Source organism: Perna viridis, chromosome 1 (assembly GCF_037379345.1).
Source record: "Perna viridis isolate PV_CMFRI_1.1 ecotype Kerala chromosome 1, ASM3737934v1, whole genome shotgun sequence".
Taxonomy (NCBI): domain Eukaryota; kingdom Metazoa; phylum Mollusca; class Bivalvia; order Mytilida; family Mytilidae; genus Perna; species Perna viridis.
Window position 1 is genome coordinate 62,675,660 of NC_142445.1, and position 22,589 is coordinate 62,698,248.

General features: G+C 33.5%; 2 protein-coding genes across 6 annotated transcripts in view; one reads left to right on the forward strand and one right to left on the reverse strand.

Moving 5' to 3' along the window:
* LOC148629772 (DNA replication licensing factor mcm2-like) overlaps positions 1–21,879 on the reverse strand; it is a 43,792-nt gene extending 21,913 nt beyond the window's left edge. The window contains exons 1-3 of the mRNA XM_088556958.1: positions 21,811–21,879; positions 7,127–7,314; positions 1,959–2,131 (exon numbers count right to left, since the gene is read on the reverse strand). Coding sequence (XP_088413084.1) covers positions 1,959–2,131; positions 7,127–7,314; positions 21,811–21,816 — 367 coding nt within the window. The 5' untranslated portion in view covers positions 21,817–21,879. The remainder of the gene's footprint in view (positions 1–1,958; positions 2,132–7,126; positions 7,315–21,810) is intronic.
* Positions 2,125–11,026, forward strand: LOC148629773 (uncharacterized). 5 transcript variants are annotated; one of them, XM_088556960.1, is made up of 4 exons: positions 2,125–2,497; positions 3,607–3,675; positions 5,511–5,624; positions 8,424–11,026. In XM_088556960.1, exons 1-3 carry the CDS (start codon positions 2,301–2,303, stop codon positions 5,590–5,592), a joined length of 348 nt encoding a protein of 115 aa, XP_088413086.1. In that variant the 5' UTR covers positions 2,125–2,300; the 3' UTR covers positions 5,593–5,624; positions 8,424–11,026. The 5 variants fall into 5 exon arrangements, 4 of the variants coding, with proteins under 4 accessions (XP_088413086.1, XP_088413085.1, XP_088413088.1 ...); XR_015917478.1 differs by lacking the exon at positions 5,511–5,624 and adding an exon at positions 5,180–5,368 and having other exon boundaries at positions 2,163–2,497; XM_088556959.1 differs by lacking the exon at positions 8,424–11,026 and having other exon boundaries at positions 5,511–7,132.
* Positions 21,880–22,589: the final 710 nt, after the last annotated feature.

Below are 22,589 nucleotides of genomic sequence, written 5' to 3' on the forward strand. Positions count from 1 at the left end.
TATGTAAACGAAGAATAACACGTAAAAATGTCTACGATCCTGTTTATCTAATCACCGGAACATTTTGTCTTGTCAGGCTTACGATTGCACAAATGACAAAAAGAAATATTCAATTTTTTTTTACCAGAAACACAAACATTCTTTTGAAGTAGCCATTAGATTTTCCTCAGACATACTAGTCTTCTGGCTGCAAATCCAATTGTTCGTCAATATTGTCTGACATTTGCTTACATGTTCAGTGTTCTAGAATTCCTATTTCCCGTTACCCGGGGGCAAATGAAATTTGGGTCAGGGAAAGTTAAGTACTTAATTACACTTTCCCATGGCAAGTTGAAAACTTCATATGATGTAAGGATTTGTTTTGTTAGGAAAGCAGTCATTGACTGTGGGAAAGTTTATTTTATATGGATTTTTTTCCGAGGAATCCTCAATTTCTGAAAAATCCTAGAACACTGATGTTGTGCTTCAATCTCTAGTTCTGTTTATTTTGGGTTAAATTATGGGAAAAGTCCAAAATCTACGATTTCTTTGGACATCATAATCAATTACCTATTTACTTTCACTTTACAAACCGACTTCCTGACATCACAGCTCAACCGATCATGGTGGTGCCTATAGGTGCGGGAAATTAAAATTCCCTAATTATAAATCCTGATTAATTAGTTAAGAAAAGGAAATTATTTTGTTTCAATTTAATTTTCATGAACAATTAACAGATTATTTTTCTTTATTTACAACTTGCACAATACCATAGTCTTCTCCTTTAACAACACACCAATGTGTCCTATTTAACTAGCACAGAGCAACTGTGTCTTTTAAGTATGAATAGCAGTCAATTATGATGTGGTATGGCAAATTTAAACATCAAGGTCATCATAATATACAGCTATTCAAAATTAAAAGACAGCGTCCAAAAGATCACACAGGTACTCTGAGGTAGTTAAGTAGGACACATTGATATAATGTAGGGCAGATTTATAGCTAGAGAGTTACAGTTGAACTTCACTCGCTTGAACTCTGATGGCTCGAACACCCGGAATTTCTCAAACACAATTCAAAGTACCAAAATTTTCTTCTATATAATCAATTTAAATAACCTTGAATTTCTTTAACTTTGATTTCTTGAACACTCGAACTGACTAGTCGGACCGTTCGGTAATAAATCTTACAGAATAACCCTCACTAACGTGAACTCGTCAGCAATTTTGTCAGCTTGGGTAATAAAAGGTGTGAAAAACTGAAACCCTATCATTAATCAGTGTCATTTTAGTTAATTACAGGTAATAAAGATCCACGAACTAACACAACTTCGTAGGAAGTAAGCAATTTCTAACAATAAAGTCAAACTCAGACCGGCACCAAAAAAAAACCCGGAAATATACGAACTTCAATTTCTTGAACTCCTGATAACTCGAACACATTTCAATGGTCCCTTGGAGTTTGAGCTACAGAGGTTTGACTGTATTTAAATTACTCACTAGCCTTCCTTAACTTGTATTGAAATTGGGACTGAAATTGAAATTTCAACTAGCTGTAAGTATAATTTATTGTTCCCGTCCACATGAACTGATTTTCATACTCACATTGTGAATATGCAATTTATAACGAAGACAAAACAGGCAACTTGATTAGTTTTATTTACTTGCAAAGGGCATTAGAGGGAAAGAAGACTGGGCTTCTAATAACCAGTAAGAATACTGGTTACTAGAAATGCATTATTCTTTATAACAGCATGTTTGACCACATCTTTCCACATGCCCAAATGTTATTTTGAAAATTTTAAATTGTTATCTTTCCCTGATGTATTTGAGAATTGCACTTGAATGGAGAACACTTTAATGCATTCGAAGATTTGTTATTGTCAAATCCAAAACTGACAATCCAAATCTTCAAATTTATAATACAGTTACCACATAAATGTATATAATTTCCCAATTAGTAAACCTTTCTGAACATACCATACATTAATCCTCTTCTCATACGACCATAAAGAATGCCTTGTTCTTTTTCCCTCTGTCGTATCTCTCTTTCTGCAGCTGCTCGCTGAGATTCTGATATGTCTGAAAAGTCTTCTTCATCATCTAATCCTTCTTGATCATATACATCTAATGCAGGAATGGGACGATAATCCCTTGAAAAGAGTTGCAAATACTTGTAATAATAGTAAATACAGGGCATAATCTAGGCAGCAAAATAGAGATTCAAGTCGCCAGCTCATGTTCTTTTAAGAGAAATGAAGTCACTGTGAAATTTGATCAAAGAGAGATAACTCTAGCCCTTCCAAGTAATAAACAACAAAAATGGTGGCAATTTTTGTAACGAAGAGAAAACTTGAATTGGGAGAAGTTCACATAATTTTCATCAGTTCCAAGCAATCCAGGGAATATTTCACCCCTCCAGCAATTTGGCTAATGAATAAAACCAGCAGAACTTGTTTGAATGAAACATATTCAACTTGTATATTGAGTTCAAAATCAAACGAAAACAATCACAAAAGGTAAAGTACAATGTTCATGTATATTTAAATTTTGTGTTTCTTGATTAAATATTAATTTGAAGACAACAATTAATTTATTTACTCAATGAGAGACTCTTACAGTGATTTCAATGGTTTTAAAAGAAAATTTCTGGTTTAGGAAATTGGTGGGTTCAGCTTGGATCACAGATATGTGTATGAGTACATGTGGGTCTGAAGTGACACTTTGTTTTAATAAGGCCAAAATAAAGAGAATTAAGCTAATTATTATCACTTATAAACAAAAACAAGTGAAAATTATTGGATAATAGGCTACCATATAAAGATGCAGTCATTCATTTATCAATTCAAACCAAAAGTATCAATTATTTGAAAATTATCCTACTAAACAATGTGCAAATGTACATGCATGTCTGCGCAGGTTGATTTGTGCTTTGTATCAAATACCGTACAAGTGTACTCATCATAATGTCAGAACAGAGATGATTTACATAAATTATTTTTTTTCTTTTTCACAAAGAGACCACATGACAGTGCAGACAATTCTATGACTTTAACAACTTGTTATTATAAGAAACAAGTTCTCAGGGACAATCTGATCACTTACTATATTCAATTAAAGTTAATTATTATACATGTACTTATTCATTTGCAACTACAAAAAATTACAGTATTAAACTTATCCTATTTGTTCATTATTTATTAAAATACATATCCTTGAGATACAACTTAATTCATGTCAATGCAATAAAATATTCTAGCAATGAAGTATGATTTCTCCCCATTCTCAACTCACTTCTCCCTATCACTCCAGGAAGGGAAAAGTCACTTCTCCTATTCACTGAATCCTAGATCATGCCCTGTAGTATCAAAAAAATTACATCATCTAACATCTAACCTAATGTTGGGGGCAGGGTGGTACAGTGGTTGAGGCACTGGACTAGTAATCACGAAGTTGAAACCCCTGTGGGTTTGATCCCCACGCATGCCCATGTTTTCAGGCACTTACACTAGCCTGAGGGTTTTACTGATTCCAGCCTGACCAACATGTAAGAACAGGGTAGGAAACTCACTCAAATTTTGGCCAGTCCTGAATACAATTTTTCAATCATTTACTACCATATTTTCAGGAGTATGAGTCGATGTGGAGGACAAATCGAATTGCCTAATTTTGACCAATATAGACGAAAAAAACAGAGGTAAGTCGAGGGTCAGTCGTGTGCGTGTCAGCAGAGATCAGAGTCAAGCGGTTTCTATTCGAAAACAGCATATTATTCCAGTGATATTACTAAGTATAAGATTTCTGAATTAAATAAATATCTGCGAGTTCAATTATTTTATTGAATGGCCTGTCAATGGCTCGGAGGACATAGATCATCAGGAGTACGAAATCGTAAACATGTCGAACGTGGGCAGCCATGTGTGAAATAAGCGAGAAATTCTTTTGATCAATTGGACATAATTACAAGCAGTAATTAGTAAACAATATAACCTGGTATACGAAATACAATAAAAAAAACAATTGTTACCTGCAAATTTGGTTGCAATCAGCTATTTAGACAATATCTTAATTGAATTATAATTTGAGCCACATGCGAATGTGTTACGACATAGCGTAAATGGTATAAATTTGCAAATTAAAAGGACCAATAACTTTAAAACACTCAATAATGTTTTCCGAGTTAAAAAAAAGAGTTTTGTTAACATATCTTCTAGAGTTTATTCATATATTTTAACGGTTTCAAAGTCTTTGACTTTTTATCAACATCATCGTATTCATTCCTGAAGGACAGCAGCAATGATCAATAAGATTTGAATTCAGTCGTCGGTTTGACTGTTTGAGAGACTGCTTTCGTTAATTGCAGTTTACCATAAATTTTGAATTAAAGCAATTGAAAGTGAACAAAACAAATCTAACGAAAAGCATTGTTCATGAACATTTTTCTTATAGTTTGGAAAATACGGTATATGGCTTCACAGGTTTTTGCTAAAATTAGCCAGCCCTGCCCAAAAATAGCCAGTCTTGGACTTGCAGGCAGGCTACTGTTTCTAACTCTGGCAAGAAGTTCATGATAGCCAAACAGTCCTAATCTCCCTATAATCATCACAGTTTAGCCCAACTATTGAAGTATTACAGTTTAACTTAACTATTAAAGTCTTCATATTAATGTGTACCTATTACTGAACATCCAAAGATACTTACTACCTGCACTTCAATATAGATAATCATTTTTTATCACAACTTTATTGATCATCACTGTCCTGGTTGAAGATCTATGTTGTATCTCTAACTTTCAAGTTAAAGAAGAAAAACAGGGCCCAACTCTTAACAAATGTGAGGACAGTGATTCTGACTAATCTGTAACCAAAAATCTCAATTGACTACATCTAGAAGGTAAACCTACCTATTTGAGACTTTAATCAATCATCAGTACACCACTACCTGACATTTTCAGTTTCTAAGATTCAAACCCAGATCAGTGGAAAATTGTTGAACCCACAGTCAGTCAAACTAATAAATGATACCAGGTCCTTACAACAACATATTTTCATGCAGTACATAATGTCTAGATGATTTAATTGGCCAACAAAATTGGAGTACAGAAAAAGACATATGACTAATCACAGTGGTAAAGGTAAACACTGACGGAATGGACACTGAATAACTTTTCTTCTATTGTCATATTTTCAAATTTTTTTCAGCAATCAGAGTGGTGAAGCATTTTGCTTTAAATAGGAAACGATTAATGCAGTGAGCATTCCAGAAAATTGCACAAGGGACCCACTGACAGTAAAGCAGGGTGTCATTTTCAAATGACTTTAACTTTCATATGATAGGTGTTCATTTTTAGACAAGAGGAGAGATTCAACCAACAAATAAATTAGCCCCAGGTTCGTATACACTTGATAGTTTCATTTTCAGGTGAGAGGAATGCACCAAATATGAAAAAAAAAAAAAAAAAAAAAAAATTAGTAGATGTTGTTTATAATGGTGTTCTGCTGATTCAAATTGCCATTCATTTTGATGTTGTAGCTCCTGTCAGAATCTTTCTGTTCTTATCAGGATTATATCCCATCCTTTTATTGAGTGCTGCCAGCAGGGTCAGAGGAAATGATCATGTTCCCTTGCAGCCCACCTGCATTTTCCGTAAGTTGTTTTGACCAGAAAAAGTTTCCTTTTGTTTCTCCTGTTATGGCTAACGCTTTTGGTGCTTTAAATAATAGAAATATGTCAGGACGCAGAACAGAAAAAAATCTGGAAATTCTGAGATTGACCTACGAAATACTGTGCACCTGCAGGGCCCATGTGCCACCCTATTTATGTGCCCTACAAAATAAAATATCTGCGCCAATGGTGCAAGGGCGCAGTCAGGAATGAATACACAATTTATGAATAAAAATGTTGTTCTGTTTCCAAATTGGTAGTATTTTCCACTATTAGAATGATTAGTCATGGTATGTCTCTCTCTGTACTGTACGTGTTGTAAACCAAAAAGCAAATTTAGCCATGACTGGCTAAGAAAAGTGCTGAACACTAGAATACACTGACTGCATGTAAATAATGTAGTATCAGACCCATCGAAATTTTTTTAAGCACATCTGACATTCGGTCAGACACAAGGTGATGACTTGTCTGACCGAAAAAACTCTGAACAATTTATCGACACGCTAACATTTTTGATGGGGGGTGGGAATCTCCAAGTACATTTTATTATCAAGCTGATTTTAAAACTACTGGGTATGGGCTCTTGAATTTGTTAATTTGTCACCACTATTCATTTTGGCTAGAGTGTATCTGATGAGTCTTCATAAACGAAACATGTGTACTTTGTTTTGAGTTCTTTGTATTATATATTGTTGATTTTTTAAATTTGAAATAAAGTATTGTTATTAAATTATAAAATCTATTCTCAATCTCTGGCATAAAACTGCCATGTTTCACATGTAAACGAGTAGCGAGACAACGGAAGGGACGATATATCAAAGGACGAAATGACGTGTAGCGAATGAACCGGAAGTTACATATTATTGTTTACAATCAAATTGATTGACTATCTCGCTAGACTGTAGACTAATTCACGTAATTATTAAAACGTTCTAGTTTTGTTATTCACAAAAACCACTTCACTTTTGAGAAAATCTTCTTTAACGTAAGAAAAAAACATCGGACACCCGGGCCGACAAGCAACGTGTATTTACCGGACCCGGGACAATTATACCGGACAGGTCCGACGGCCCGGCAGGTTTCGATGGGTCTGTAGTATTTTGTCCCTTAAAAAGTGGTTCATGTTCTCCCTATTTATTTGTTCTTTTTAATACTGGATACAATGATTACAAAAAAAATACAACTATCTAAAATTTTAACAGTTTAAATAATTTTTTTTCCAGCATAACAATTCAGCAGAGAATGATATAAAAATGATCAATTTTTTTTTACTCTGTAACCATTCTTGTAATATTTATCATTATTATGCTGGTTAATTATGATATACATGTACCTTGTTTAACATAGTGGATCTGGCAAATGTTTGATAAGTGATGTCTGACACCTGCTAGATCTATTGCTCCACAGACATGAACAAGTTTGCAACAGCTCTGCTATCCTATCATCATTATATACACATCAAAATTAGACAATAAATATCTTACTGTTCCAAATTATCTCCAAAGAGTTCTTCCCCATCTTCTTCTTCCTCAGCAAGATTGTTATCCACTTCACTCTCATCTTCAAATGGTGGCAAATCTCTACCAGGACTGGAAGTAAGAGGATCTCTTCCTCTCCTGGAGGATCTAGATGGACTTGTTGCAGTAGAAAATGGATCTGAAGAGGTTTCTTCCTGAAAGTAACATGTGCCATTGATATTTTACATGAAAGTTAAGGTTGTACTGCAACCATGACAACTCCCTGGGCGATTTGGCTAACTAAATTTTACTTAAATTCTGAAAATGTGTGTGTGTGTGTGTGTGTGTGGCGGGGGTAATGTTTACGGCAATATGTTGGTCAGTAGTAATGTCACATATGCATTGCTTTCCACCAAGCTCAGGACCAAACATCATAAAGAGTTTAATTATTTGTTGTTTCAAGTTGTATGAATATTATATTCATATAAAATTTCTTCATCCGTTAGGCAAAGGATATTTATTATTATAGAAGGTGGCTGAATTATGGACACATGAAGCATCCTGATTTAACATGGCATATATGCAAAAAAAAATATAATAATAAAATAATAGTTAATAGGATTTATTAACAGAAGCCTGTAATCCTTTCCAATGTGGTAGCAGTTTATAGTGTCCAAAAATAGAAAAATAATTTGCACCATTTACCTCCCCAGCAGCTGTTCTACCTCCACTGTCCATGAATTTTGGAGAATAACTAAAGGCAATTCAAATTTAATTTGTATATAATGCTTTGTGTGTGTGATGTGCATGAACATGCTGCAAGTTGGGGAACTACTTCTTGTTTGCAAAAACAATGCATGTTTTTTTTTTATCTTGCTATTTTTCTATTGCGCAACAAAACTTTTTATGGCAATAAAAAAATTCAACTATATACTATACCTGAATTTCTCAATAACAGGCACATAGCTGCCGTTAGGCAAAAAAGCTTTTTTCCAGCACTTAATTTTGCCTTTTTTTTTTTGAAGATAACATAAATCCAGGAGAGGCATAAATGATGCTCTAAAACACTATCTCCGCCGAGCTTCGCCCCCCTGGACCCCTACCAGGGCTCTGCCCTGGACCTGCTGGGGGCCTTAACTGGCCTCCAGACTCCCTGCCGTAATTTTGCCTACACTTCAATTTGGCCTCAGCTACGCGCCTGAATAAACAAAAAGGACAACTCAAATATGTATGTCGTTTATTTTAAAATTGAAAAAGTCGCCATTTTAATGAATCATACCATAATAACATATACATGTATGTTATTTTTTTTTTCTATTTTCAGATGGACGGAATATTTATCGATTTGATAGCTGGCTACTTTTACCTACTTTATTGAAAATAATGTTTTAATATTGGAATAAAAAATACAAATGCTAGGATTTTTTAGTTCGAAGGAGCTCATGTTTGTCTTTTTAGTGTATCTAGATATTACTTCCATGGTCTGTACATATATACTCTATGCCAACTTTCAATTTACTTAATAAAGCTGGGATATTTAGCATGGAAAATAATTCAACAGCTGAGTTTTGATTACCATGAAACATGCGGGTCTTTAATAACAAAATTGTGACAGATATCTAAAAGATCACATACCCCAGGGGTCGCGCTGGGCTTCGCCAATGTCGCAATTTGCGATTTTTTATTTCGTCTGCCTAGGTTTTGTATATTAAAATTGACAGCTAGTTTATCAGCAACGGACATTCTCTCTAATTTTGTGTTGACACCTGGTCAGAGTTAATTGACTATGATTTAGGACTGAATGCAATTAAAGATAATTAGACCAGGCGACAACCGTGACTGACAATATATTCATGGGAGGTGTCAATCAAATGTAAATATATTATTGAGCCAATCAAAACTATCATCATCTGGTCAAAGGTAAACAAAATTAAGGCCATGTGCACGTGGCTATACGCAAGTTTCACAGCCCTGTTTAACCATGTAATACATTCAGAAACAGACTTACCTCATAACAGAATAAATTAAATCCAATTAACAATGATTATCCCATCAGGAAAAGTCTAAATACTTCGAAATGAAAGAATTGGTAAAAGAAAATGGATGACATTTGCTTACACTTTTACCATGCGACTTTTTTGGCAGGTAAATTGGTAAACAAATAGAATGGGGATTCTAAAAATCTAATTAAAGAAATGCTATTCGGATATCAAGATAATTAAACAGGGACACAGTTAATGGTCCATGGTACAAAATGTAGTTTGATAGAAATTTTATCACTTGAGAAAAAGAATCAAGAATCATATGAAAGTGACAGACTAGAGCAAAAGACCTGCTTTATACATGCATCAAGAGTGAATCTTGGGCACATGTTTACATGTCATGAATGGAGAGGTTATTTTGATGAATTGACAAAGATAATTCATCTGTGGACTTATAATTTTCTTTTTTTTTTTTTAAAAAGTGTAATTTTTTTTTGCACCCTTTGGCTCTAATTTCTGAAAACTGGTGACAAAAAATGGCAGCTGGCGATTTTTCTGGCGACAGAATTTTGGAAGCCAGAGCAGCTCCTGCATACCCATACATATTCATGTTTTAATATGTTTTGTATGAACACTCAAGTATAACAGAGTTAATGGTGGTAACAGGGGTACTTCAATGAGAAAATATCTGATGATGAGAAAAGCTTAAAACAACCGGTTTGAAAAACCAATTTCTGTGAAGTTTTCATTTAAGCTTGCAGAAATACCACCTAGAAATCACGGACCTGTTGACATAATTCGCTGAAAAAATACGAATTTTAATACATTAAAGGGTTGGAAAGTTCTATAGATTGAATGTAGAAGCTATGTTGATCCATTCCAGCTGCATGTCTGTATGTACCTTGATATTGGCCCAATTAGAATTGAATCTACCATTTCTATAGATTGAATGTAGAAGCCTAACTTATCTATCACTGTAGTTACATGGTCTATTTAAATATGCATTTCCCATCCTGTCTTTCCTTAGCTAAATACAACTCGGATCTCACTGACCTAACTAACTGGTAAAGCTATAAGATTCCCGCTTTAGTATGTAGTTTTAATGTTCTTACACATCAAGTTCAAGATCAACAATTTGGTAATACTAGTCTTTTGGCAGTAACATTAAACTATTGCACAAAATCTTCTACCAATACTTACACTATAATGAGCTTGTTAATATTCGACATTGAGTTAATAGCTACCACTCCTGCTCTATAAAGATTGAAGAACTTCTGCCAATGCAGAATATGTATGTCATAGATTTTATACATTATTGTACTCGGCAACAGATATATTAACTTGGATTTCTTGCTTAATTCTTTTATTGTATAAGTTTTTTTTTTTTTTTTAATATAGTCAGGGTTTTACAACATCCCCCTACATCACTGCCTCACTAGAGTGTAATGGGGTTTTGTAAACATGTATATAATCCTCACTATATTATATTAATTTGAAAGGACGCACTAATCATACTTATTCACTCTCACTCTCACACACTGTCATGCTTTAAAGACAATCATTCTAATGATACATACATTTCAATTTACAATTTGAAATAAAAAAAAGACGAAATATACTGTCTTGTATTTTGAAGTCTAATAAGCACATTTTTGGTTATCAAATACCTGAAATATTTCCATACCTTCTCAAATTTATGCAAACATTATTTTTCTTGGCAATAAAAAGTTCAATGTGATAGTAATGTCGAATTCTTTGCTTTAAACCAACAATGTTAGGCAGTTTTTCTACCAATTTACATTTGAATATGTACTGTTTTCCAATAAATAACAAAAAATTCAATTTGACATCTGCCTCAGGAACACCAAAAAAGAAAGTGCTTTTTTTTCATAATAAAATCAGAATAATATAATCATATAAGACATTTGAAGTGACTAAGCAGTCAAAAAACAGATGTTCTATAGTCTCTATACTCTGGTTACAAAAAGAACACAAATTTGAATCTTTTATATGAATCTGGTACAAAAACATATTTGTAGGTACAGCTCGATGTAAAAACTTGTATTGGAAACTGGCAAGATAAGCATTACTACAACACTTCTTATTCAGAACAAAATATTTTTTCTAATCTGGAATTTCAGTATATAGTTCACTTTCCCATTTCAAAAAGCTTTCATGGAAAAGATAGCATTGTAATTTCACTAAATGACGATAAATAAATCTAATACATTTATTATTAACAACCATTTTCAAAAATGAATCCTCAACAGTGTGTACCACTGTGTTGTCTACATTTTTTTTTAATCAATTGTCTTAAATCAGTAGGAATACTTGATATTAAGGAAAAATATTTCACAAAATTTTGTGAATGTATCTTGCATTTCAGTTCTGTCAAGGTTAGGTATTTTTCCCCCAATATATCACATACATCACTTACATCGTAGATATTTGACGTTTGAGTCTTCCCACTTAATAAAGTAAGAAAAATGCACAAAATTTAAAACATCTAAGCTTAAGCACTCATTAATATCTGTAAGTTTTTGTAATGGTTTAGATAACGATAAGGCATAAAACACATCTCTCCAAAACGGATTGTTAATATTTTTTGATACTTCTAATAACTTCCCCTATTGTAAAGAAAAGGCTCTCACCTCCCCCCCCCCAAAGTCTTTTAATTCATTATAAAGCAAACTTTGCCACTCTCCTTCTTTTTGTAAAAAGAGCCTTCTCACCCACCCAATTTTCAAATACATAATAAATGAATGTAGATGGACCATCTTTAATCCCCCATCTTCTGTCAGCTATGAGTGTTTTACCCTTTATCTTTTCTGTTTTTTTCATCCCATATAAAACTGAAAAACATTCTATCTTAGTCATTAATCAAAGATTGATTTATATTAGGCAATGCTGTAAATAAATGTATAAGCTTTGGAATTGCTTGATTTTTTATTCCAGTGATTTTACCCTGAAGTGTCGGCTTGCCAGCTTTTCAGTAAACCTTTCAATTCTCTTACTTTCCTTTAAAAATTCAATAATACCATTGAGCTTAAATCTAATGAAAAATCTATGCCAAGATACCTAAAATTTGAAAATGACCAATCAAGTTGAATGTCAGGCCATAAGATCAAATTTGAAAACTTTTTACTACCTACCAATAGCAATTTTGTCTTTGAAGTGTTCATTCTTAGCCCAGATGTTAAAACATTTTAGTGATTCTCTTAAAGATGAATCTCTACCATCTAGTAATAAAAATGTATCATCTGCTTATTGGCTTACTGTGGGTTTACAGTCAGCCATGTGTACTCCTTTTATACCAGATGTTAATTTACGCTTCATAGCTAACAGTTGGACTCCAATTATAAACAAGTAAGGTGAGAGAGGGTCACCTTGACGACAACCTCTTTCTAATTCAAAGAAATTTTATAAGTGTCCATTATTTATCACACAACTTTTTGCCCCTCTATATAAAATATCAACCCAATTACAAAGAAATTCACCAAAATTAAAACTTAGAAGTGCTTTTTTAATGAAATCCCATTCAATTGAATCAAAAGCCTTCTCAAAATCAATAAGCAACAATAGCCCTCATTATTTTCTTCTAAATAATGCACCACGTCGTAAAGTAATCTGGTATTCTCACCAATGAATCTATTTTCCATAAACCCTATTCGAGAATCACTAATAATGGAAGAAAGAACCTGTTTAATCCAAAAGGAAATGACAACTGATGCTATTTTCATATCCGTGTTCATCAGACTAATTGGTCTCCAATTTTTTATGAATCTTCTATCTTTCCCTTCCTTAGGAATGCAGGTAATAATACTTTGGTATTGAAAATTTGAAAAAGCTCCTGAATTGTTGCCATATCGTAAGTATACATGTCAATTTGATCTTCATTAAACTCCATACCTGACGGTCATGTATAATACTGTCCATCTTGCAAGATTTATTCTACAGTAAATCCCAATGAAACGAGAAGTCCCAAAAGTTGAAAGTTACTATAATAACTCTCAAATTATGTAAGGCTGTGCTACGGCGAGTGAACAATTATCCAAGACAACGTCTACTTCCAAAATTTTAAGCCTCTTTTATTAACACAATTATGTAAAGACCTCTCTGCTACATTCTGGGCTCTCGGTTTTTTAGAAGCACTTCAGAAAGCTAAATCCTGATCATTCATTGCCTGCTTAACGTAAAACTTGTAAGCAAGCTTTTCTAAGGTAATCTTTTGAAGAAATTGATAGCAAAATGTGTTCCACTTTTTGTTTTATTACTCAATTAATTTTCAAATCTAATCCGAAAATATACGACAAAGTTTCAAATTTATATCTATAAATAACTGTATGCATTGATATACAATGTACATGTATCTACACAATATTGTAAATGCGGTATTATCCGACTCTTAATTTACAATTAATTCTTAAAATCTGCGTGCATAATTCTTTATACAATATATATTTAAAAATTTGTTTTAATTTTAGTTTGATACCTTAAATTAAGAAGACATGTACATAACTGTAAAATCCTAACAGTGTAGATTAATAAAACGAAGTATACATTTTTGTAACTACATGAAGAAAGTGACAAACGACACATCCAGTACAATTAATTTTGTGTCTGTATTTGCTTATATTCAAATTGAAAACATTGAAATTCAAAGTTGAGATTTGAATAGGAGTAAATAAAGAAAAAAAAATTATTTAAAACATAAAAAAAAATGAAGTTGTTCTTTCTACATTCTATTACGCTTTTCAAAACTTGTAAAAAGGCGGCACATGTATAATAGCGGTAAATCAATTAAGGGTACAAATGTTTGAATGAGATGTTAATTGACATGTTAATTTCGAATTTGGAAATAATTATCACTTAATTAGAACACCTGCAGGGTAAAATTTTACAGGTAAGGATTACCTGTAAACAATTAAGAAACATTGTGATGATGCTTAATGGGTAGAAATTAACTTCAGTTAAGTATGAAGAAAAAAAGTACTACAATCTAATTTAATAAGTTAATTGAGGTGAAATGTAAGTTCAATTAAACTACATTAAAAAACGAACAGTTTTAATTGGTGATTGCCGTGGAGGCCCAATTCTCAACGCAACTCCGCCTCAACCGTGTTTAGGTGAAAAATTAAAATCCATGTTGCGCCCACTGTAACTCCAAAATGGCTTAATTGATTAAAATGAAAATTTGACTGCAGATATATCTCACCATGCTGAACACTTTTACCCCTATGTCAGAATTTGGCTAAACCTAACGGTTTTGAAGATATAAGCAAAAAACTACTGTTTGACCCCTACCTTCTATTTTTAGTAATGGCGGCCATGTTTTTCGACGGATCAAAAATCCCCATACCAGTTCTATGCAAGATACCCTAAGAAACATTCATACCAAGTTTGGTTCAAATTGGTCAAATAGTTTCAGAGGAGAAGAGTTTTGAAAAATTGTTAATGACAACGACGGATGCCAAGTGATGGCAATAGCTCACATGGCCTTCATTTCGTGCGTTATAAAGCTAGGATATTGAGGCTTCAAGCAGATAATTTGACTGTATTTTTAGATATAAACCACTAAAATCCCTTTAAATATTTCGTAACACAGTGTTAGCCAATCAATTGCACGATATGAGTGACGCAGACCATCAGCTGACTGTTCCTATACATGGTTTAACTGTTGTTTTCGTGCTAACATATGTACTCAATGCTGTTAGACCCAGTCTGCACTTATATGTGGCATTTGTAATACATGACGAACTGAGGGGTTTCTTGAAGTCATTGGCTATCATTTAGGGTCCCTAGCAGACAGTATAAAGCATCAAAGCTTTACAGAATCCCCAGGCATAATCATACGCGTGAATGTGGGTCACGGTGTATTCAGGGAAATTGGTTGTCATGTGACCATGTTCATTCATTAAATTCATTAAAAGCATCACACACGATTTAATGTCAATCTGTGACCTAGTGATCCAATTTGTAATCTGCACGATGTACAGCCTACAGCATTTGCTTAATCTTGAACCCAGCGAAATACTATTTGGGATAAAATCAACTTTCCAGTGCAAAAAATAAGGTTCTATTTATGATCTCCATTCTAAAATTTTGTAGTTGGAAGGAAGGGGTTTATTTTCATTTTTATTCAAATTTTGAAACGAAATAAGTTATAGTGACACCAAATCTGAATAAAAAATGAAAACCAAATTTGCAAAGACTAAACATGTAATAGACTTAGTCCACGGCCTAATGATCCTTTTTGGGATTCGGTGCTGGAGATATTTTTTGTTTTGATGGTGTTGATCAAAACAAAACAATATCTCAAGCACCAAATGCTAAAAAGGGATTATCCACGGCCAAGAGCACACTCACAGCATGTGTGTTTTAACTCTGTTTCCATCTAGGATAGAAAAAAAATCTTTGGCTTTATTTTCTTCTTCAAAATTGCATTTTTTTAAGTTGAATATGGTCCATATTTCTTCACATTTTGCTGGAGGAAAAACTTGTGTCCAAGATTAAATAGGACCTTCTTTTTACATATCTTTTATGAGTTAACATTCCATACACATACGTGTATAGCATGCATATGAACTTTTTGACGTATTGTTGCAAAACATATGGCATTGAGAAATCTGTTAAGTTGGGGTAGTTCCATTAGCTGCCCATTGCTGTAACGTGAAGTTTCGGGGACTCTACATTATACATACAGAGGTTATGTACACGTAAAAGTACAGTGTACAAGCAAGTACATTCCCAAGGAGCTCCAACCATTTTAAGTTTTGCTATATATGTCAGGCTGCATGTACTGACAACTCTTTACATGATTTTTATTTTAACCACTTCATGCCAATAAAGTAAAGTTTGTACATGTACATAAAAATATAATTTAGTCTCCTTCATACTTAAATATTGTACACATAAAAATAACTAAGTTTTGATAAATTGTGAAGAAGATTTATGGGATTTAATGAAATAGAGATTCTAAAGAAAAGTTAATGACAGTGTGAACTGCTGAATGTAAATACAGGTTATGTTGGTTCTGAAACCAAATAATACTGGCAGTGCTAGCTCTGGATATATTGTACACAGTTGCAAAACAAGTACTGTAGCCTACAGTTTTTGTCCAAGGAAACATTTTTCAGGCTACAAATGTATATAAATATTTAGAAGTTGATGAAATTGTTTTATACAAGATTTAGTTGAAATATTGTTTTTGAAGCGTTAGCAGTGAGCAAGTATCGATGGATTAAGCCTAAAGACATTCGTACACCGGTATTGTAATTTTGTTTCTTAAGAATTTCGAATGTTTTCTGTTGAGTACATGACTGCAACTGAGAATTTTTTCCATTAAGCAGTTTCATTCTCTTTAGCTAGAAAACTGTTTTAACTAGGACAAATGTAAAAACAAAAACCTTATAGATGCAAATTCTTAGCACATCACACACTACTAAACAGTGTTCTAGGATTTTTTGGTCAACTTGACTTGCCACAGGTAAGTGGCCTCCAAAAAATGACTTACCCAGACTTTAAATGAACTTACCTACATTGAAAGTATCATTTCAAAGACAAATTATGTGTAATATGATTTGGTAACAAGTGCAACACAGTTCTTGTGTGGCAGACTATCATTATGGGACCAAAGTTTGTTTCTATGCCATGTTGTTGACCTAGTAACAAATTTGCTATGATTAGCTATGATAGGATATTCTTTACAACATATGCAGAGCATATGGTGCTTGAATTTAATATACTCTACACAGGGAAACTCTTCCTTCCATGTTGATTTCATTTTCTTAATCATAAATTTTATTCCTTACCTTTTTATCAAGTTTCGGTTTCTTAGAGGGGGAGGACTCTGCCTCTTTTGAGGATGTGAACCCAAAACTATGGAGATCCATTTTTATTTTGAATTTCCCACATTCAAACATTTAGTATTGTATTTAAAAATACATTACTGGGCATATCTATGATAAAAACTTGTACACTCCTTGAGACAATTAGGTTTCCCACACGCACGATACCAAAACACATGCTAAACGCTCAACAAATGCACAATAAACTAACGCTTCTATCGTGCGTTCAAACAAAGACTCCCAGCGTGCGTTTAAAAGCACAAAAAACACTCCTAGCATGGGTTCAAATGCACGATAGACGAACAACTAAAAATAATAATATTGACATATAATGAAGACAAAAAAAAAAAAAGAAAATAAAACTAATGAATTATATAAATTAATTATAGCAAAAAATATAAAAATAACTGTTAAATCAAGGAAATAATCATAGTACAAAAATAAACGAATGCTTCTATCGTGCATTTAACCTAATGTAAAACAATGCACGAATGTTAAATGGGAAACATGAACGCCTCAATATGTGTATGGGAACTTTCACATTTTTATGGCTTTTAACAATTTAGTCACCTTTCTCAGGCACAGGTGCCCCATTTCCCCTCAATACATTTCATATTTATTTGCAAACAAATATATAATGTTGAAAGAAACTAACCATCTGTTCAAAATTACGATTTTTTAAAATCTATATTTTCTTATTTTACCATTTTTGCATCGAAAATTATTGTTTTCACATCACGATTGTGTTGGACTTCAATGGAAGAAAAAAGATCTAATTACAAGCGCCGATAGGACTGTGATGACTAAAAAAGCAAAACAAAACAATCATGTTTTCTAAAGAATAAAACTTAAATTCTGCAGAAATAAAGTCAGAAATAATTGTCACAGGTCAGGAAAGTAAGGACTTGTTTTCAACATGCCCAAACTTTAAAACTGACTTCCCCATGGGTAACCAAGGGCTCCCAAAGGACTTTGCCGACCTGAAAATTTAGTTACCACGGGTAACGGGTAATGAGAATCCTAGAACACTGTACTAATTTGGTCCTAAGGAAGAGTAGTTGACAGGCTTTTAGGGAATTGGAAATGAAGCATGTCCATACCCGGAATCTGTCGATATATATATTTAATATAATAGTGCCACCGTAAAAAATTGTGATCATACATGTACATGTATAATCACAATGGTATGGTGCTGACAGCAATATCTGTGTCATCTTCATCCATATTCACTTCGTTTTCGTGCAATGACTTTAGTTATGGTTGATCAATTGTTATGAAATTTTTTATGAAATTTTATATTATAACTACTTAAGTAGGCTCATATTTAATTTGGAGTCATGGCCCCAACCATTTTAAAAACAAGCATTCTGACAGTATTGCTGATGCAATACAGTGTCCCCTTTCAGCCTTTGAACTCATTGCCTTTATGAGATTTTCTTTAATATATGTGAATTAACAATGGATGGTGTTATTTTTTAACAATCAAGAGAAAATAACTCTTGAACAGCAAAAGCAAATTCCATCAAAATCAAACCTGAGCTTCATTTTACAATAGATAATAACATTTTTGAATTACAGAAAGCTGCATAAAGACATTCTCTTTCTATCACCTGGAAAGTTGAAAAAAAAACTTTGTTATTATGAATTAAAGGGCAACTAACTCTAGAATGACAGCAGCAATTTGCATCAAAATGATGAAACATAAAATTTTATGTAATTTTCTATGTCAAAGGGCCATAAGTTCCATATAAACCATTTAGCTGCAATAATATTTAAATTTAATTTGCAACTTGTCATGATAAGACTAGCTAACAAATATGAAATCAATTGGATGAGGCATTACAAAGAAATGTCTGGAAAACATGAAATTTTATGAAATTTTCTATGTCCAAGGGACACAACTTCTGTAAAAATCATTCAAACTTAACTTGTAACTTGTCATGATAAGACTATATACCAAATACGAAATCAAGTGGACGAGGCATTACAAAAAAAAAGTCCAGAAAACATAACATTTCATGAAATTTTTGCCGAAAGGGAACAGTAAGGCCATTCATGTAACTGACAGATACCACACTGTTGGTTTGTTAATCTAAAAAAAAACCTGATAGTCCAGAATTAGAACAACAAATTTTACCAAGCTAACATACATAAAGTGAAATGGGCAAGTTCAACACATGCAAGTACACCTTCAAGAAAGGAGCATTGTAATATGTACATGACTTGTCTTATGGTTATGGTAAGCCATTGTGGAGTTTATTCCCCATTTATTGATATCAGTAGATATTTATCAACATGTGTATAATTCAATTATTGATAACAATAAATGAGTTTTCTAGACAATGCAAACACGTTCAAGACAAAACGTGTATGTTCAAATCTGCTCATTGGACAATACCAGTCTGTATTCACACTTGTTTTGGTAGAAAAAAAATGTGGTATGTACATTGAAGCTAAGATATTGTTGAATGGGAAACTGAAGGTTTTATTTCAATATTCGCAATACTCTTTTCGTTATGATCATATAAAGTCAAGTTGTTATTGTTGATTACGTAAGCATTATATCTCGTTCCCTGCCTTGTGTTAAAACAGGTAAGAAATTTAAGTTTCCTGTAAAAATGCTTACTGTGAAAGTATTATTGTTTGCGGGGTACCAATTTCTGTGGTTTTCACTAACTAACCAATTTGACAGGCAATTGGCTGCCAGTCCAGGCATTCGAAGACAGGGAACCTCTACAGGCTAATCGTCCACACATCTGGTTTGAGTCAATAACACATGGAATTGTGACAGAAACGCTTCATTTACATTAGTAATGTGGAAGTTGTGAGAAATTCAATTTAATATACAAATATACACAAAATGATACAAATACAAGAAAAGTCATTAAATCGGAATCTAACAAAATTCAAAATTTCGCTGAAAAGTAACGTGTCCGCTACCCTTCCGATTTTGATCACTTATTCTCGATTCAAATATTCCCATTTTTTGCAGCTCATTTAGCTCAAATTCGAAAATTGATGTAATTATTTATTTTTTGAGTGAGGCAAAAGAGTTCGGCCTGATCGCACCTAAAAGATAACGTAAAGTCATTGAAAGATGTTGATATTTGTTTATACACACCATCTATCGCTTTTTTAGTAAAATAAGATGATATTTTTCTTTCTGTACTTGCACTACGACATGCTTTGGTCAATGATGGGCGGAAATGATGAATTGATTCGAAAACTTCCCATGTAAGGAATAAGTGTTATGGAATCAGTACTGCGTTTGAAAAAAAGTAACATGTCCATTAGAAAAGCGCCAAATTAACCACGATTAAAGTTTGTTAATTCAGTTTATTTGTACTGCCGATCATGACCAAAAAAAATGAATTTGTCAAGGAAACTAATCTGCATTACAATAAACACCACGATCGAAGGTTTCTGATGCAATTTTTTAGGAATGAAATGTGAAATAACCAAACACTTTTTTTAAATTTAACTTTTTTTAGCAACAAAATAGCCAGCGCTAATGTCAAAGTAGACGGCAAAATCGCCGGTCGCGGCACTTATTGAGAACCCTGGGTTAACGATCAAAACTTCAATAAAAAATGCATTTTTTGTAGCAATTATGGTATCAGCATACAGGGAAAAGATCCCGGAATCAAACTAGGTAGGTGTGACATGCACAATTAAATTTCAACTCAAAGTTGTTAAAAATGGTTGAAGGGCGGTACTTAGCGGTACTGCAGGATCTTTTTGCATGGCACATCATTCTCGCCCCCAACTCAACAATAATATCCAAATAAAAAAGAAGAGGGTTACAGGGTCAAGACAATACATCAACTTTGACAACAGACATCTTTAACGTCTGTTACTTGTCCTGTGTCTGACCAACATAAAATCTGTCCATTTCCAGGCACAAGACTAATATATAACACTAATAGAAAACTGATGTCAACAAAACAGGGTCTCTCATGGAATTGACCAATACTTCAATACAAATGTTTTTTTTTGCAGCAAATTTGGTATCTGCATACAAGAAAATGATCCCGGAATCGAACAAGGTAGGTGTGACAAGCACATACCAAATTTGCTACAAAAAAAGGTAACAAGCTCTGCCTACTATCTGTTACTGTTCAAAATGTCAACAAAACTGGGTCTCTAGTGGAAAATTATCGAAACTTCAATAATAAATGTAATTTTTGTAGCAAATTTGGTATCAGCATACTGGAAAATGATTCCGGAATCCAACTAGGTAGGTGTGACATGCACAATTTCAACTTGAAAGTCGTTACAAGCGGCTGAAGGGCGATACTATGCGGTACTGCTTAATCTCCAACTTTTTGTATGGCACATCGTTCTGACCCCAACCCAACATATCAATATCCAAATAAAAAAGCGGTGGGTTGCAGGGTCAGAGGAAATTCGGACTACGCTGAATCTAGAACTTTTTGTATGGCACATCATTCTGACCCCAACCCGACATATCAATATCCAAATAAAAAAGAGGAGGGTTGCAAGGTCAAAGGAATTCGGACTATCCTTGAATGTGATTGTGAAGAGGAGCCACTGCCTTCGATTTTATATTTATGATTATCCTTAAGCGACGTCAATTAACTGGCTATTAAAATTTCAATACCTACTACCACGCAGGTAGAACGTCCTGCCACACATTTATGTCTACTTTCCACAAACGCTTGTTATTATTTCCGTGGGGCAAAAAAATTTTGAAAAGGAGTTATTGCATGTAAACACGAAAATCAGTAAACATGACCGATTGTAGGGAGTGCAAAAATTCCTGACACCTTAAATCATGGATCGGAACTTTTGAAACTTTCGAAAAATTTAATTAACATGCATTAAACTTGCAAAACTTTCAGATAATAATGTTACAACTTACTGCCATTGTTGTTTTCCAACGTGATGTGAAAGCGCGGGAAAGGGTCAAGGGTTAACTTAACAGGAAGTACATCCCAATACCACACTTAAATTTATTGCGACAGTGTACAGACACGTGGATAATAAATTGATCAAATCGTACTCGAAGGTGTAACATCTGCCTATGTTGACGTTCAGTCAGGGGTAACCCAAGGTTCTGTAATGGAACCGAGACTGTTTTTATTTTATATTAATGATATGCCAGTAGGCCTAAATTCCACAATACGTCTATTTAAGAAATAATTCGTGGAAGGGGTAGCTTTGTACTCATTTTAACTTGGGTACGGCATTTATATTCGATTATTTAACACCGAGCGACAGCGAGGTCTTAAATGAGAATACAAAAGCCATAACCCATGTTCAAATTAGTACAAATCTACCCCGGAAGGAATTATTTCTTTTCTAATATGACAAATACGGTAATTTTGAGACAAAAATTTCCATAGGCGAAGCCAAAATAACGGCTGTCCCTAATGGAAGTTGGATTAAATTTGTATATTTATGTAATCGTATGTGTTAAATGTGTGTATTTATATAACTGACTTTCAATTAGATAACCTCTCAGATGTTTAATCATCGCGTAAACGTTTTTAAATGAGTGTTTTGTCTCAAGGCGACAGCGAAAGAAAAAAGACAATGCGCAGGTGTTAAAGATGGGGTTGTACCGACATATATTGTTTGACGATATGAAGACGTCATATTAGATCGCTGATGACACCACAGCCTATCTAGCAGTTAAAT